The sequence below is a fragment of the Mus pahari genome, chromosome 18 (genome assembly GCF_900095145.1).
Source record: "Mus pahari chromosome 18, PAHARI_EIJ_v1.1, whole genome shotgun sequence".
Lineage (NCBI taxonomy): Eukaryota > Metazoa > Chordata > Mammalia > Rodentia > Muridae > Mus > Mus pahari.
Window position 1 is genome coordinate 14318989 of NC_034607.1, and position 15461 is coordinate 14334449.

General features: G+C 50.7%; 2 protein-coding genes across 2 annotated transcripts in view; both read right to left on the minus strand.

Moving 5' to 3' along the window:
- Positions 1-1564, minus strand: part of Cnpy3 (canopy FGF signaling regulator 3) — a 16606-nt gene extending 15042 nt beyond the window's left edge. Inside the window, exon 1 of the mRNA XM_021217814.2 lies at positions 1326-1564. Within this exon, the coding sequence (XP_021073473.1) occupies positions 1326-1476 (151 nt within the window). The 5' untranslated portion in view covers positions 1477-1564. The remainder of the gene's footprint in view (positions 1-1325) is intronic.
- Positions 1565-6177: 4613 nt separating this feature from the next.
- On the minus strand, positions 6178-12829 carry Ptcra (pre T cell antigen receptor alpha). Its single transcript, XM_021217456.1, has 4 exons — positions 12748-12829; positions 7523-7843; positions 6971-7015; positions 6178-6353 (listed from the first exon to the last, which is right to left on the minus strand). Exons 1-4 carry the CDS (start codon positions 12827-12829, stop codon positions 6178-6180), a joined length of 624 nt encoding a protein of 207 aa, XP_021073115.1.
- Positions 12830-15461: the final 2632 nt, after the last annotated feature.

Below are 15461 nucleotides of genomic sequence, written 5' to 3' on the forward strand. Positions count from 1 at the left end.
AAACAAACAAACAAAGAAAACAAAACCCCAGGACTGGTGGAGAGGGGAAGGGACCGCATCCTAGAAGCTGAGGCCTTTTATTAGGTATCTTCCAGTGAACTCACATTAACTCTAGGGAGTCTCCCTTAAAACAAAAAGTCCTATGTAGTTACATTGTTTGTGCACACACATGTGTGGATATGCTCATGGAGGCCAGAGTTCCTTTCCAATACTGTTCTTCATCTTTTGTTTTTCAGACAAGGTTTCTTTCTCACTTGAACCTGGAGCGTGATCATTTGGTTGGACTGGCTGGTCTCCTGTGCATCTCTTTAGGTGCGGGGATCACGGATGCACGAACATTGCAGCGTCTGGCTTTTTATGTCCATCTTGGGGATCTGAACTCAGATCCTCAGGTTTACGCGGCAATCACTCTACCCACTGAGCCATGTCCACTGCCCCCATTCGCACACTTAAGAGCTCAAATGGGAGGATTAATGTGTCTCAAACCACCAGGCCCACTTCCCAGTGCTTAGGGAACATCTGGCCTGTGTACATCTGCTTGGTAAGTAAAATGGATTTCCAGAATACTCAGGGGAGGGGGCCTTTGAGGATTTAGAAAGAAGGGCGATGGCTGCAAAGGTCAGAGAGGAAACTGAGCAATGAAGAACAGGACAAAAGGGAGGTATCAGTTCCTTGTCCTCTCTATTTTTAAAATCTACCTCCTTTACCTCAGTCTCCTCTGCACTCTATGCTTTCGAAAAGTGACCTCTTGATCCGCTTGAGTGTGAATCTCTTCTCTCCACATACACTCACTGCCCCTCCATATAATCCTATGTAATCCAAACCCCCCCCTCCTTTTTTTTGGTCTGCCAATAAATATGCGCAACTCAGCACCTGTTCTCAAGAAGCCAAAAACCATACACAAATTAGGCTGTAGTGAAAGCACCACGGGGAATTTTTCAGGTTCCCTTTTCGACGTCATATGGATCTTTTCAGTTCCTCAAACTCGCACTTTGGCTTCTCGCAGGGCCTCCTCATCTGCCTCTGTTGTTGTGGTTTCTGCGGAGTGGGTTCCTCTGCACGATGCTTTCCCTGGCCAACTCTTCATTTCGCAGCAGGCTTCCTATACGAAGCCTTCCCTCCACCCCCACCTCTAGTCTAGATGAGCAGCTACCCCCGGGTCCGCCCCAAAGCAGGGATCTCCAGGTAAGCCAAGGGTCCCAGCATCCAGCCGTGCCGCCGAGCACACAGCACCGCCAAGGAGACCCCAGCCCAGACCCTGCCCACAGGCCCCGCCCCCGCCCGCCCCTCGGGCTGGGCTACGCCCCGCGGCCCCGCCCCCTCACCTTCGCATTTGCTGGGCAATCGCACCCAGTCGGTCTCCTCGGCCCCGGCGGGACTCGGGCCTAGCTTCGGGGCGGGAAGGAGCAGCAGCGGCAGCAGCAGCAGCGAAGGAAATAGGAGGCAGCGGGGCGCGAGCTCAGACATGGACTCCATGGCCCAGCCGGACCCGGAGCAGAGCGGACCCGGCGGCGCTTCCTCCGGCAGCGCGCGCGGAGCAGTTTCCCCCCCTGGCCGCTTCCGGGACTGCGCACGTGCCTCTGGGTAACCACGGCAACGGCGAGCTCCGGCCCGCCCCTCGCCCCGTAGCCTCTAGCGGCTTGCGAAACGGACCAAGGCCCGCGGGCCACGCAACCAATGGGTTCGCTCGGCGTCTGCTTTATAGCCAATGGGAAAAAGGATCTTTTTTTCTCAGCCAATCAGAGAGCGGATGGTGGCTTTGGCGCCCTATAGCGATCTCACCGCCAGCTCACCGAGGCTCAGTAGCTGGAGCATCAGCTCCTAGCGGGTGGATCTCTATCATACCTTGGATGAACCCGCCTTGGGCGTTCTAGCCCTGGATAACGGACTATCTTTCATGGTTTTGTTTCTTGTTCTCTGTCTTTTGTTCTTCGAGACAGGGTTTCTTTGTAGCCCTGGCTGCCCTGGAATTCACTGCGTGGACCAGGTCGGCTTCGAATTCAGAAGTCCAGCTGCTTCTAAGTGCACCTCCACACCGGGCCTCGTGGGTTTTTTTTCCCCTATTAAGGTGTTAGTAAAAAGTCTTTATATATTTATTTTGTGTTGGAGGACGACTGGAGTCAGTTGCCTCCTTCCACCATGTTGGTTCTGGGTTTCAAACTCGGATCCTTAAGGCTTAATGGTGGCCCCCTTTAGCCGCTAAGCTAACTAATCAACCCTATCCATGACTTTCTTTATAAAGCTGCAAGCCCTCACTAGACACCGGCTTTTAAGGTTTATTACAGCCACTCACTCGAATAGATACTTAGGGACTCACAACAGTCCAGATGCCCAGTAACTTCGCATTTCTCCTTATGAAAACTAGAATTAATAAACAGATAAGAGTGATCCTCCTACATCTTGAGGCTTGCCTGTTGGAAAGCACAAATCAATTCATGAACTAATGGGATTAAAAAAGAAAAATTAGGGCTGTTGCTCACGGCGAGATCTTTGCCTAGCACTTGACTATCATATACCCTGGCGATCCATCTCCAGGCTGACATAGACCTGTCATTCTTGGCTATATAGTGTGTGTGTGTGGGGGGGGGGGCCTATCTCCAAAACAAAACCACCTTAAAGTGTGTGGGACAGGTGAATAAACATCCCAGTGTTTTTTTTTTTGTGTGTGTGTGTGTGTGTGTAGTATCACTGCATCTTCTGTTATTTATTTGGATTTTGTGCTCCTAAAAGGCAGGAACCTGGCATTGGACATTTACACTTCCCTTCTGCCTCTGCAGCATCAGGACTCCCTGACTGAACACAGATCTTAGCTACAGAGTGGCTGCCTCCTGTGCGTGAGATCCTGGACTCAGTCTGGCACCAGATACAAAGTGGGCAATATCAGTCAGGAGGGATGGTGGAGGCAGAAAGAAAGACCACGGCTTTGGGGCGAAGCAGAAGGATCGAGCGTTCAAGGCCAGCCTTGGTCCTAGGGGGACTCTGACTCCTTAGGTTTGCTTTAAACTGGAAGCTGAAAGCAAACGCAGCTTTGTCCATAAAGCTCTGTTTCCATTGAGTTTCCTTCTAGGTCTGGGTGGATTTGCTGCCCTTACGAAGACCTCCATGCCCAGCCTGTCCTTTGTAGTCAGTGGTGACTAGTTTAAAGCAGTTGTGTCTGTAAGCCCCGTCCCTGAGACTCCTCTAAGGGCCATAACACCCATTCTCAGCCTTTTGAGGCAGGAGAGTGGCCAGGCTGGGGGTCGGTGAAGAAGGGGGTGAACCAAGATCAGGCCACAAAATCCCTCCAATCCCTGAACTTGCTCCAAAATCAGGCCATAAAATCGCTCCAGCTGGGTGTGGTGGCACACGCCTTTAATCCCAGCACTTGGGAGGCAGAGGCAGGTGGATTTCTGAGTTCGAGGCCAGCCTGGTCTACAAATTGAGTCCCAGGACAGCCAGGGCTACACAGAGAAACCCTGTCTCAGAAAACAAAACAAACAAACAAACAAAAAAAAAAAACGGAAAAAAAAATTGTTCCAATCCCAGGCTACCTTGGAAAGCTCCACCCCCAAGAAGCTCTTTATAAAGTCTGCCTCCTGCTCAGCCCTCTGCTGCTCCTCTCCTGAGCAGAGGTAGCCACTCTCCTGTATGTTTTCCAATAAATCTGTGTAAGGTTTCTTGTGCCCTGAGACTAAGGTATTTCATGGCTCCCGACACTTGGTCTCAGGACACTTTTACTAGATGAGGCTATGGTGTGTGGAACTTCACAGGATTGGAACAGCCTCCAGGTTGTCTCCACTTGCCCTAGGCTCTGTTAGACTTGGGGAGGCTCAGAAGCTGACCAGCAGCACCCTTGACTCACAAGACTTCAAACCCCTCCTAGAGATAAATTATTCAGCCACAGAGGTGATTTCAGCAACGGGAGCAGGACAGGGTTGAAGAACAGAGCAAAGACGGTTGAGAAGGAAGAAACTCAACTTCTGGACGGAGGCCCTGCTGAGCAGACATTTAAAGAAACCAACACTAAAGCCTGTGCTCAACCCCTGGGCTGAGGGCTGGGAAGGGACAATGTCTACAGAAACCAAGGCTACCGATGGACCCCTCCCTGAACCCGGCCGCGGGGGAAGAATCAATTCCTGTAGGGATGGGGGACAGCTTTATTTCCAGAAGCCGTGCCCCTGCTCCCTAATGGACCCACAGAAAGAGGCAGGAGATGGGGCTGGGAAAATGGCTTGGTGGTATTTACCCCACAAGCATGAAGACCAGAATTGAGATCATTAGAACCCATGTGACTATCATGTAAGAGTGGCATGCCACCAGAAACCCCAATGTCCTGTGGAGATGGGACTCTTGGAGAAAGCCGACTAGCTAAAATAGTCACTAGACGAGTCTGTGAGCTCTAGATTTAGTTAAGAGTTCCAAGTTCAACTGAAGAGGCCCTGCCTCTCTACGACGTATGTGGATATTCAGCGCTCGGGAGGCAGAGGCAAGCAGCTTTCTGTGAGTTGGAGGCCAGCCAGACCTATGTGGCGAGACTCGGTCTTGAAGAAGAAGTAGAAGAAAACGCAGAAGAGGAGGAGGGAGGGTAGGAGAGGGAAGAAGGATGGAGAAGGAAGAAGGAAGGAGAGAAAGGAGGAAGAAAGGAAGGAAGACTGATTCAAGGAATCGGCGATGTTCACCCAGCATCAGCTAGGAGCCAGGTGCTACAGAGGTTTGCTGCCTTCCTTAGGGTTTTGCTGCTCTGAACAGACACCATGACCAAGGCGACTCTTATAAAGGAAAACATTTTACTGGAGACGGCTTACAGATCAGAGGTTCACCTCTGTGAAATGGTCTCACGGAGATTGTTGGGTACCCAACACCCACATTAGGTGGCTCACAGCCATCTATAACTCCATCTCGGCCTCTGGGGGCTTCCATGGGCACCTATTCTCAGGTCCTCAGACACACACCCAAGGACGTGTGGTTGGAAGTAAACCCCTCTCTCCCCCTTCCCTGTGGGATCTCCACGCAAGAGCTCTCTCTAGGGAATGAAAGAAAACCAACAAAGCCAGAAGTGGTGGTTTGAAAAAAATGACCCCCATAGGTCCATGGGGAGTGGCACTATTAGGAGGTGTGGCTTTGTTGGAGGAGGTGTGTCACGAGAGGGTGTGCTCTGAGGTTAAAGCTCAAGCCAAACCTAGTGGCCCACTCTCTCATTCCTGCGGATGCAGATGTGGAACTCTCAGTACCTCACGTGAGACTCTTAGTGACCCCTCTAGCACCTTACCTGCTTGCCTGCTGCCGTGCTTCCCACCATGATGATGATGGGCTGAGCCTCTGAACTGTAAGCCAGCCCCATTGAAATGCTGTCCTTTATAGGAGTTGCCTTGGTCATGGTGTCTGTTCACAGCAGTAAAACCCTCACGAAGGCAGCAAACCTCTGTAGCACCTGGCTCCTAGCTGATGCTGGGTGAATATCTGTCAAATGAATAACGACCTTTAATTAATAGTGCGTAGGTTTGCAATTACTGTCTTCTGCTGGTAGCATTGGATGTGAGCCTGACGCCCCAGGAATCCTGGCCCTGCGCTCTTCTGTCAAGTCTGTACAAGTGAGCAGCTTAGCACTACCCCTGACTCCCTGGCTCCGCTCCGCCCTCTCACAGAGGTTGTGCCAGGGTCAGGAAACATAAAGGACCCTCGTCCAGTGACTGACAGTAGTGGAAGGAGAGTCCTTGCAGCCCCTCCCTGGACCCCGGACTCTGCAGTTTCCAGGTTCCCACTCTTTCTCCAGACAGCCTGCCCAGATGGCTGCTTCCTCTATGTCTGGTACCGCACCATGTTCCCCAGACACCCAAGTGAAAAGCTTTGTGACGTGCCTGTGTTGTGTATGCCTTTTGTATTGTGCCCAGTTACCAGGCGTATCCCGCCCTGTCTGACACTGAGTCCTTTTCTTCCCAAAGTCTCAGTCTGATAGGAGAGGCAAGAGTCCAGTCTCCGACAGCTCCATTTACAAGAAGAGGCAGAGCACATACAGAAACGGCAAAACGAAACCCCCCACTTTGAACAAGGAACACTGAGTGGGGATCCTGAGCTCCGGGCCCAGCGGGCCTCCTCACAGCCTGGACTTTGTGCTTCCTGGCCCAGGGAACAGTAGTGTCCACCATCACCACCCTGGGCTCAGAGGGGTGGGTAAGATCTAAGCTCAAAGACTCATAACTATGTCCAAATTCCGTGGGTGGGAGGCAGGGACTTGCATGAGGGTGGTGGCTGGAGGTGCTGGCCCTGGCCCGCCAGCACACAGAGGCGACTGCAGGTCAGAAGGACATCCAAAAGAAGCAGTTTGAAGAGGAGCAGACGCAGTAGGCTCAGCCACAGTACCTGGCGCTGTGTCCCTGCAGAAGAAGGAGCCATGAGGAGTCCCCAGGAGCCCACCACAGGGAGGGCCTGTCCCCTGTGTTGGTCACTCTCTCTTTCCGCCTCCTTCTCCGAGGAAATTCTTTCCCGGTGTCTAACCTTCGTTTCTACTGCTAATAATTAGTGCCTTCTTCCTGCTTAGCCCTCATTTTATTTGGCAGGGGAGGCAGGCTTCAGGAATGAGCATCTGATGCAAAGAATAAATAGTGCAGTGTCTCTGGGCAAGAAATGGACGTGGGAATTATCAGCCAGTGCTCCTCTAGCACCTCAGGTAACCAGATAACACATAGGCTTTCATACCAAGACCACCTGTCACCCCCCTACCCAAGGAGCCATTAGGCTCCTTATTTTAGCTCTCATCTGCGCTGCTCCACTGGGGTTCAGGAATAAATCCCCGCCTTGTCCCAGGGAAGGCTGAAGCCCAGGCTAGCCCCAAGCAAGGCGGTCCCTTTACTGGAAACTTCTCAGTCTTCCAACAGCAACCTCATGGGACCTATGGCTGAATTCAAGCTGAATGCCACCTGCCAGGTACCAGCACTGAGACGCTTGTTCCCAGCCACCATCCCTCCCCCACCCACGAACCCGGACGACTTACCCCCGAGAGGCTCCGGAAAGCAGCTCCTGGCTGTCGAAGAGTCCCCTGTGAGTCAAGAAGAAGGGAATGAGGGCTACGGGAGGTCAAGCACCTCAGAGTCCCAGACCTGCGCCTAGCCCTGGTCAACCTGCAGGACATATGTGGAGACCCTGAGCCCACTTGTTAGCAATTCCTGAGGAGCCATCTCCCACCTCCCTGCCTGACAGCCCTAAGAGGCATGGCAGTCCCCTCCCACATGGAACCTACTCTTTTACAGCTTCTGCTGTAGGCAGGGCACTACTGAGGTGACCCAAATGCTCAATCATGACAGTGTTTGCTATACACGCAAAGGACCTGAGTTCTATCCCCAGGACCCATGTTTAAAAAAAATAAGAAACATGACAGGCAGGGCTACGCAGATAAAAAACCTGCCTCAAAAAAACAAGCAAGCAAGCAAACGGGTAATGGTAGCCAATATTTATAATCCAGCACTGGGGGAAGTGTAGACAGGCTCCCCAACATATCCTGGCCCCATGGTATGAAAAAGGCCAGGACCCCAGGCCCCACCCCCACCTGACAGCTGGAGGGGGTGTGTACTCCGGTTCTGGCCCCCAGTCCCAGGCCTGGTGTGGCAGACCAAGGGCTCCCAGGCTTCCAGTTCGTCAGAGGGCAAGGAAAGCTGGGCCAGGCTAGTCCAGGTGCCGTCCGGTGCCAGAGAGGGCCCATAGGTGAAGGCATCTAGGGCCCTGCCATTGCCAGCCGAGAACCAGACAGGGTTGTCAAGGCCAGGGGGTGCCGCATCGAGGACCAGGCAAACCACCAGTGTGTGTTGTCTTCCATCTACCAGCAGTGTGACAGGTGGAGCCAGAGACGGAAAGGGGCTGCCAGCGATGCCTGCAAGAGTGAGAATTTTTATTTCCTTAAGAACACAGAAATAGAGCTGGGTGTGGTGGCGCATGCCTTTAATCCCAGCACTCGGGAGGCAGAGGCAGGTGGATTTCTGAGTTCGAGGCCAGCCTGGTCTGCAGAATAAGTTCCAGGACAGCCTGGGCTACACAGAGAAACCCTGTCTTGAAAAACCAAAAAAAAAAAAAAAAAAAAAAAAAGGCCTGTGCTTTCGTTTTAATCCCAGGTGTGGGGATGAGGGGCTGTTTCAGATTCTCCAAAGCACCTGACTATGGTTTGCCTCTGCTCCAGCAGGGGCACAGTTTTGCCAGCTGCAGATCATTTCTACGACTGTGTGACCTTTGGAACTCTGGGCACTTTTTAGAGGGTGTATGGCTCCGAGAGATGGGGTGGGTCGTTGGCCGGTGGGCAGGTGTTAGTTGGTTGCTGTCGGTCTTTGCTTGCTAAGTAGTCGTGGGCAAAGAAGAAAACAAAAGAAGAAATTAGATACCCTGATGGTGAAGATCAAACTCTCCCCAACTTAATGCCCCTAACCAGCACAACCAGGAGTCTAACAATAACATCCACCCGTCTCCTTCCACTCTTTTTTTTTTTCCTCTCCTATGTAGTGTTAGGGGTTGAAAGGGTGGAGAAGGGTGGAAGAGGAAAGAAACCACAGGTACCCAGAATCCAGCCCACACCTCCCTTCCTTTTTTTTTTTTTTTTTTTTTTAACATGATTTCATTATTTTCAACTGTTAATATTCAACAAACAGAATAGTTATTTTAAGACATATTTAAGCATAGCCTCAGTGTGGAAATTATTGAGCTATTCTACATTCCTGTTTTGTGTGTTTGTTTGTTTTTTTTTTTTTTTTTTTTTTGGTTGTTGTTGTTGAGACAGGGTTTCTCTGTGTAGCCTTGGCTGTCCTGGAACTCACTCTGTAGATCAGGCTGGCCTCGAACTCAGAAATCCGCCACCTGAAGTTTCTTAATGCATTTCTCTCTATAGAGACCCAACAAATGACAAATGGAGCTCAACTACCAATGTAAGGCAGACCAATACATGCATGTCCTTAGCAAAGAGTCCTTCCTTATGTGTCCTTTCATGTGCTTGCTTTAACAGAACACCATCCAACACAACTGACTTTTCCAAGAACCCTTAAGTGTGTGAGTGTGTGTGTGTGTGTGTGTGTGTGTGTGTGTGTGTGTGCGTGGAGACTGGAGGATATTAACTGACCTGTTCCATCATCATCTGTCCCTTTGTTCCCTTAGGACAGGGTCTCTCACTGCACCCAGAGCTAGGCCTGCATCCAGCAAGCCCCCAGTATGATCCTCCCGTCTCGACTCAGCCCAGCGCTGGGATTACAAGCACACTTTGAGCAATGCACGGTTTTTCACATGCATGCTGAGGATTTGAACTCAGGTCCTCATGATGGTGCAGCCAGAGTGCTGACTCACTGAACCATTGCCGCCACCTTTCTCCTATAATGCATCCATCCTCCATCGTCCACTGGTCTTCCTGCTATCTATCTGTCTATTCTTTGTGAGCCCCACCCCCACTCCTTTTGAGACAGGGTTTCTCTCTGTGGCCCTAGCTTTGTAGACCAAGCTGGCCTCGGACTCAGAGATCTGCCTGCCTGTGCTCTCCTGAGCTAGGATTAAAGCTGTGCGCCACCACGGCCCAGCAACTCCTTCCTCTGCCACCTGGGTATAGAAAACTGAGAAAGACACCGCCTGGGCCTTCGAGGAACTTTGTCCTGTGGGGAAGGCATTAGCTTCATAAACAAGTGGTTGTAAGACCGTGTTGTGCTGCCTGAGGCGAGCTGATGCTTCTCCAGGGAAGGGCGGAGGAGGAGGACGTGGGGTGAGAGCAGAGGACGGCTGACGAGGCTATCCACGTCTGTAATCCCAGAATGTGGGAGACTGAAGCCGGGTGGCTGAGCTGTGTGGCATGAGGCAGTGTTAAGCTGGGCTGGTTAAAATGGGAGCTGACCAGATGCCTCACTGAGGAAGGGTAGGTTTCCAAATCTGAGTTCAAACCTAGGAGCCTTCCTGGTAGAAGACAAAAACCTGAAAAACCTCCTGAAAGTTGTCCTATGACTGCCAGACTCATGCACCCACCCATGCATGTACAGGAAATGTAAAAATTAATGTAAATAAAAGGAGGGAGACGAAGTTCAGCGGAAGGATGCTTCTCTTTAACACAGGAAGCCCTGGGATTGGTTCCTAGCACCGAGTGAGATGAGAAGACAGACTATCGCCCTACAGGAGTGAGCTAGCAATAATATAAGTTAATAAATGGTTAACCTTTCCCCATATCTGAATCTTATTTTGGTTTGCTTTTTGTTGTTGTTGTTGTTTGTTTGTTTTTCAAGACAGGGTTTCTCTGTGTAGCCCTGGCTGTCCTGGAACTCACTTTGTAGACCAGGCTGGCCTCGAACTCAGAAATCTGCCTGCCCCTGCCTCCCGAGTGCTGGGATTAAAGGCGTGAGCCACCACGCCCGGCTTTGGTTTGCTTTTTGAGACATTTTACTAGGTAGCCCAGGCTGGCCTCAAACTTCCCATGCAGCCGAGGAGCACTTTGAATTCTGGATCCTCCTGGCTCTACCTCCAGAGGACTGGATTACAGGCATGTCCACACCCTGGGCGCACGGCATGCCAAATCTGGGAACTGAACTCTCTCAACAGAGTTGTGCCCCCAGCCCCGGCTTGGGGTCTTACTCTATTTTTAATTTTTTTCTTTTAGATTTTATTTTATTTTTATGTCTGTGAGTGTTTCGACGGCAAGTCTGTCCATGCCCCACACGCCAACAGTGCTAGCACAGACCACAAGGGACATTGGATCCCCTGGGATTGGAGTCATAGGTGGTTGTAAGTCATCATGTAGGTGCTGGGAATGAAACTCAGATCCTGTGGAAGAGCAGCCACTGCTCTTAACCAGTAAGCCATTGCTCTAGCTCCACTTATTCCTTCTCTTAAGAAAACATATACTGGGCTGGAGAGATGGCTCAGCAGTTAAGAGCACTGGCTGCTCTTCCAGAGGTCCTGGGTTCGATTCCCAGCGCCTACACACGCAACACTTCAATCTGTAATGGAATCTGATGCCCTCTTCTGGTGTGTCTGAAGACAATGACAGTGTACTCATATACTTCTCATAAGTACTCATTAAGTAAATAAATATATTTTAAAAATTATGTTCTTGGGGCTGGTGAGATGGCTCAGCATTTAAGAGCTCTGACTGCTCTTCTTAAGGTCCAGAGTTCAAATCCCAGCAACCACATGGTGGCTCACAACCATCCATAATGAGCTCTGACACCCTCTTCTGGTGCATCTGAAGACAGCTAGCTACAGTGTACTTAATTATAATAATAAATAAATCTTTGGGCCTGAGGGAGCTGGGTTGACCAGAGCAAAGGGGGTTGACCAGAGCGAACAGAGGTCCTAAATTCAATTCCCAACAACCAAATGAAGGCTCACAACCATCTCTACAGCTTCAGTGTGTACTCATATACATAAATAAATAAATAAATCTTTTAAAAAATTATGTTCTTATAATATTTAAAAAAAAATGCACTTTGTATGCCAGGCTATGTTGGTGCACATGTTTAATCCCAGCACTTNGGAGGCAGAGGTAGGCGTATTTCTGAGTTTGAGGCCAGCCTGGTCTACAGAGTGAGGGCTACATAGAGAAACCCTGTCTCGAAACAAAACAAAACAAAACAAAAAAAACAACAAAATTTACTTTGTGTGTGTGTGAGAGAAAAGATACGGGGTGCCAGTGGCGCATGTGCCTGGGGGGATCAGTGTTCAATCTGCAGACTCAGATCTGTGCTTCTGCAATGTAAGTAAAACCCCCAATATTAGCAACTGGAACTAAATTGACCCTATGCACTCTTGTGTGGCCAAGATAAAGAGATGCTTAGGGTGCCAGAGAAACGAGGAAGATCAGCTGAAAGTATTAGACAGCCAGATGACTGGTGTAGGAACACAGAGCATGCTCACTGGAGCCTCTGTGACCACAAATCTGTCTTCTTTGCCTTGAAGAATGTCCAACATTCTGTGGGCCAAGTGTAGGACAAGGCCACAGACAGAGCCGAGGTTAGCCCCTGACTCAATCCCCTCAGTCGACTGAGGTCCAAATCTCTCGATAATCACCCAATAGGGGTGTTGTGAAGAGTACAGATAACGTAATGTTTTGGTAAGTAAGCTTTGGAAATACTTTATTTTTTTAAGATTTATTTTATGTATATGAGTGTTCTCGGATTCCATCACAGATGGTCGTGAGCCACCATGTGGTTGCTGGGAATTGAACTCAGGACCTCTCTGGAAGGGCAGCCAGTGCTCTTAACCACTGAGCCATCCCTCCAGCCTAAGCAATGGAAATAGTATTTGTGTTAATATCACTAGGGCCTTGGAAACAACGGGACTAGAGAGGGCTGGGAGTGACCCCAGGGCCCTGTCTCCTGAAGTGATTCAGTTTCTCTATAAAGCTTCCCAGATTGTTTTTCTCCACCCCAAGCACTTCTGTCCTAAAGCCCAGGGCAGTCAGCTTCTACCTCCCTTCCAATCCCCAACACTGGGTAGAACAGAGAGAAGGTTAGAGTGGGCCGGGCAGTGGTGGCGCATGCCTTTCATCCCAGCACTTGGGAGGCAGAGGCAGGGAGATTTCTGAGTTCAAGAGCAGCCTGAGCTACAGAGTGAGTTCTAGGACAGCCAGGGCTATACAGAGAAACCCTGTCTTGGAAAAAACAAAAACAAAAACAAAAACAAAAACCAGTATGTCCTTCTGGAGAAGGAGGCCATGAGACCTCAGAACCAGAGGGCCATGGTGCCCACTCATCGCTGTAGAGGCTCAGCTGGTACAGAGGATGAACTCAGTGAGAGCCAAATAGGGAGGCAAGAGGGACTTACCTGAAGGTCGAGCCTGACACCTGATGCCCAGAAGCAGCAGCAGCAGCCATGTCCTAGCCATGGCCCACTCGTGGAGAAGCATGACCCACTTGCAGCCGGGAGTTACCTGCTGGGGGAGGAGGCTCTCCTAGTCTGCCTCCCAGGCCACAGGCCCAGCTGCAGCTCTGAGGTGTGGGCTAGGGCAGGAGGCTCCCCTAGTCTGCCTCCCAGACCACAGACCCAGCTGTACCCCAGCTGCTCTGCTCTACCCCCTAGTTCCCAGTGCTTTCTGGGGAGGAGGGGTGTCAGGGAACTCGGGTCCCACTCCCATCCCAGGGGCTGGGTACCCACCCTCTCATAACCTCCTCTCTCTCTCTGAAGAACACTTCACAGTCCCCAGAGGCTCGACTGTTTGAGACAAGGTCTCCACTGTGTGGACCTGACTGTCCTGGAACTCACTCTGTAAACCAGGCTGGCCTCTGGGTCACAGATATCCACCTGCCTCTGCCTCCAGAGTGCTGGCTGGGATTAAAAGTGTGTGCTACCCCAGATTCTCCAGCCTAGTCCCTGGCTCTACTTGAGAGCAATTGCCATCCACTGGACAGAGAGTCCCAGGGGGGATGGGATGGCAGGACTCCACGTGCAGCTCTTCCTGTCATCCTCTAGCTGCTTCAGTTCACAGATGACCAACTGAGGGTCCCACAGACTGAGTGGCCTGCCCAAGGTCACGGCTAGCAGGGCCAAGGTTGGACAACATCTCCTCCTCCTCTTCTTCTTCCTCCTCCTCCTCCTCCTCCTCCCTTCCTTTCTCCTTCTCCTTCTCCTCCTCTTCCTCCTCCTCCTCTCCCCTCCTCCTCCTCTTCCCCTTCCTCCTTCATCCACATGAGTGTCTTACCTATATATTGCTTATGTAGCATGTATGTGTCTGGTGACCAAGGAAGCTAGAAGACAACACTGGATTCCATGGAACTGGAGTTACAAATGGATGTGAGCCTAACATGGGGTCTGGGACTTGAACCCAGGTCTTCTGGAAGAGTAGCAAGTGCTCTTAACCATGGAGACTCTGCTGCTGTTCCTAGAATTTAAAAGATGCTCAGGAAACCTCTTGCCGTACGGTTACAACCTTCCTTATTATTTTACCTTAGTGGTTATGTTAGCAGGGTGAACCCCTAGGATTTCCTGAAGGCTAAGCCCCCACTCTGCCACTGACCTATATCCCCACACCAAAGCTTCTTTTCATTTTTAATTTAACTGAATCAATTAGTTCCTTGGTTAATCTATTTTTGCTTTTAGAATTTTTATCCTTGCCAGACATGGTGGCACACACCTTTAATCCCAGCTCTTGGGAGACAGAAACAAATAAATAGGTCTCTGTGAGTTCATGCACAAAGTGAGTTCCAGGATGGCCAGGGGGCTACACAGAGAGACCTAGGCTCAACACACACACACACAGACACACAACTGGTTTTAAATATGCGTGTCTAAATTGGCCCCTGGAGATAGAGTCACAGAGGCTTGTGAGCCACCTGACTTAGTTAGGGGCTTGGCACCAAACTCAGGTCCTTGGCAAGAGCAATATGTGCTTCTGACTGGGGAGCCCTTCTTCCAGCCCCTACCTTTGTCCTTTTGAGACACAGTCTCCTGCAGTACAGCTGGCTTTGCGTTTGCTCCGTAGCCAACGCTGACCTTGCTCTTCCGGCCTCCACCTCCCAAGTGTTGGGTTTTTCCTTTATTTAATATATTTATTTATTCCTTGGCAATTCCATACATGCATCCACTTCTCCTCCCCCACTCCCCTACACATCCCACAGCTGTCTTCCTACAACCTTAATGAGATCTCTCTCTCTCTCTCTCTCTCTCTCTCTCTCTCTCTCTCTCTCTCTCTCTCTCTAATAACCCCGTGAGTCCAGTTAGCACTGGAATGTTGGCTAATCTTGTGAGAATCCTATGCAGGTAACCACAGTCGCAGCACGCTCGTGAGGGCGGCAGCCAGCATTTTCGCAGCTTGCCTCCCCATCTTTGGCTCTCGTGTTCTTTCCAGCCCCGCTTCCACGATGTTCCATGGGCCTCGGGCGGTGTGTGGGTTGATGTAGACACCTCGTTTGGAACTCAGCATGCAATTGTTGCTCAGTCTCTGCACTCAGGCCAGCTCTGAGTCTGCCTTAGCTGCTCCTCTTCCCAGAAGAAACTTCTCTGCTCAAGGTGGAGGGCAGTACTGTATTGGTTTGTCTTTAAGACAGGGTTTTCTGGGGTAGCCCTGGCTGGCTCACTAGATAGTAGCCCAAGCTGGTCTCAAACTCACAGTGATCCACCTGCCTCTGCTTGCCAAGTGCTGGGATTAAAAGCATGTTCCTCTCTGCCTGGCTCTACCCACTGTTTGATGCCCCCTCCCCCTATAGCCTCCAAGTGGCTGAGCAGGAGGCAGATAACGTGCTTCTCTGCCATTCCTGAAGCCCTGGGTTCCATCGGAACCTACATAAACCAGGTGAGGGGTGTGCTTGCAGTCACAGCATGGAGGTCAAGGCAGAAGGGCCAGAAGTTCAAGGCCATCCTAATCTACAAAGAGAATTTAAGACTAGCCTGGGCTACACAAGACCCTGTCTCAAAAAAAAAAAAAAAAAAAAATCCCTAAAAGCTGGGCAGTGGTGGCACATGCCTTTAATCCCAGCACTTGGGAGGCAGAGGCAGGCGGATTCCTGAGTTCGAGGCCAGCCTGGTCTACAGAGTGAGTTCCA

What these genes read in the sequence shown, in the direction of transcription:
- Ptcra (XM_021217456.1), bottom strand. Translation starts at nt 12,829, where the DNA reads ATGCTTCTCCACGAGTGGGCCATGGCTAGGACATGGCTGCTGCTGCTG. An exon ending in ACACCCCCTCCAGCTGTCAG is followed by an intron (nt 7,016 to 7,522) that starts GTGGGGGTGGGG and finishes CTTGACTCACAG; the next exon opens with GGGACTCTTCGACAGCCAGG. An exon ending in CTTTCCGGAGCCTCTCGGGG is followed by an intron (nt 6,354 to 6,970) that starts GTAAGTCGTCCG and finishes CTTCTTCTGCAG; the next exon opens with GGACACAGCGCCAGGTACTG.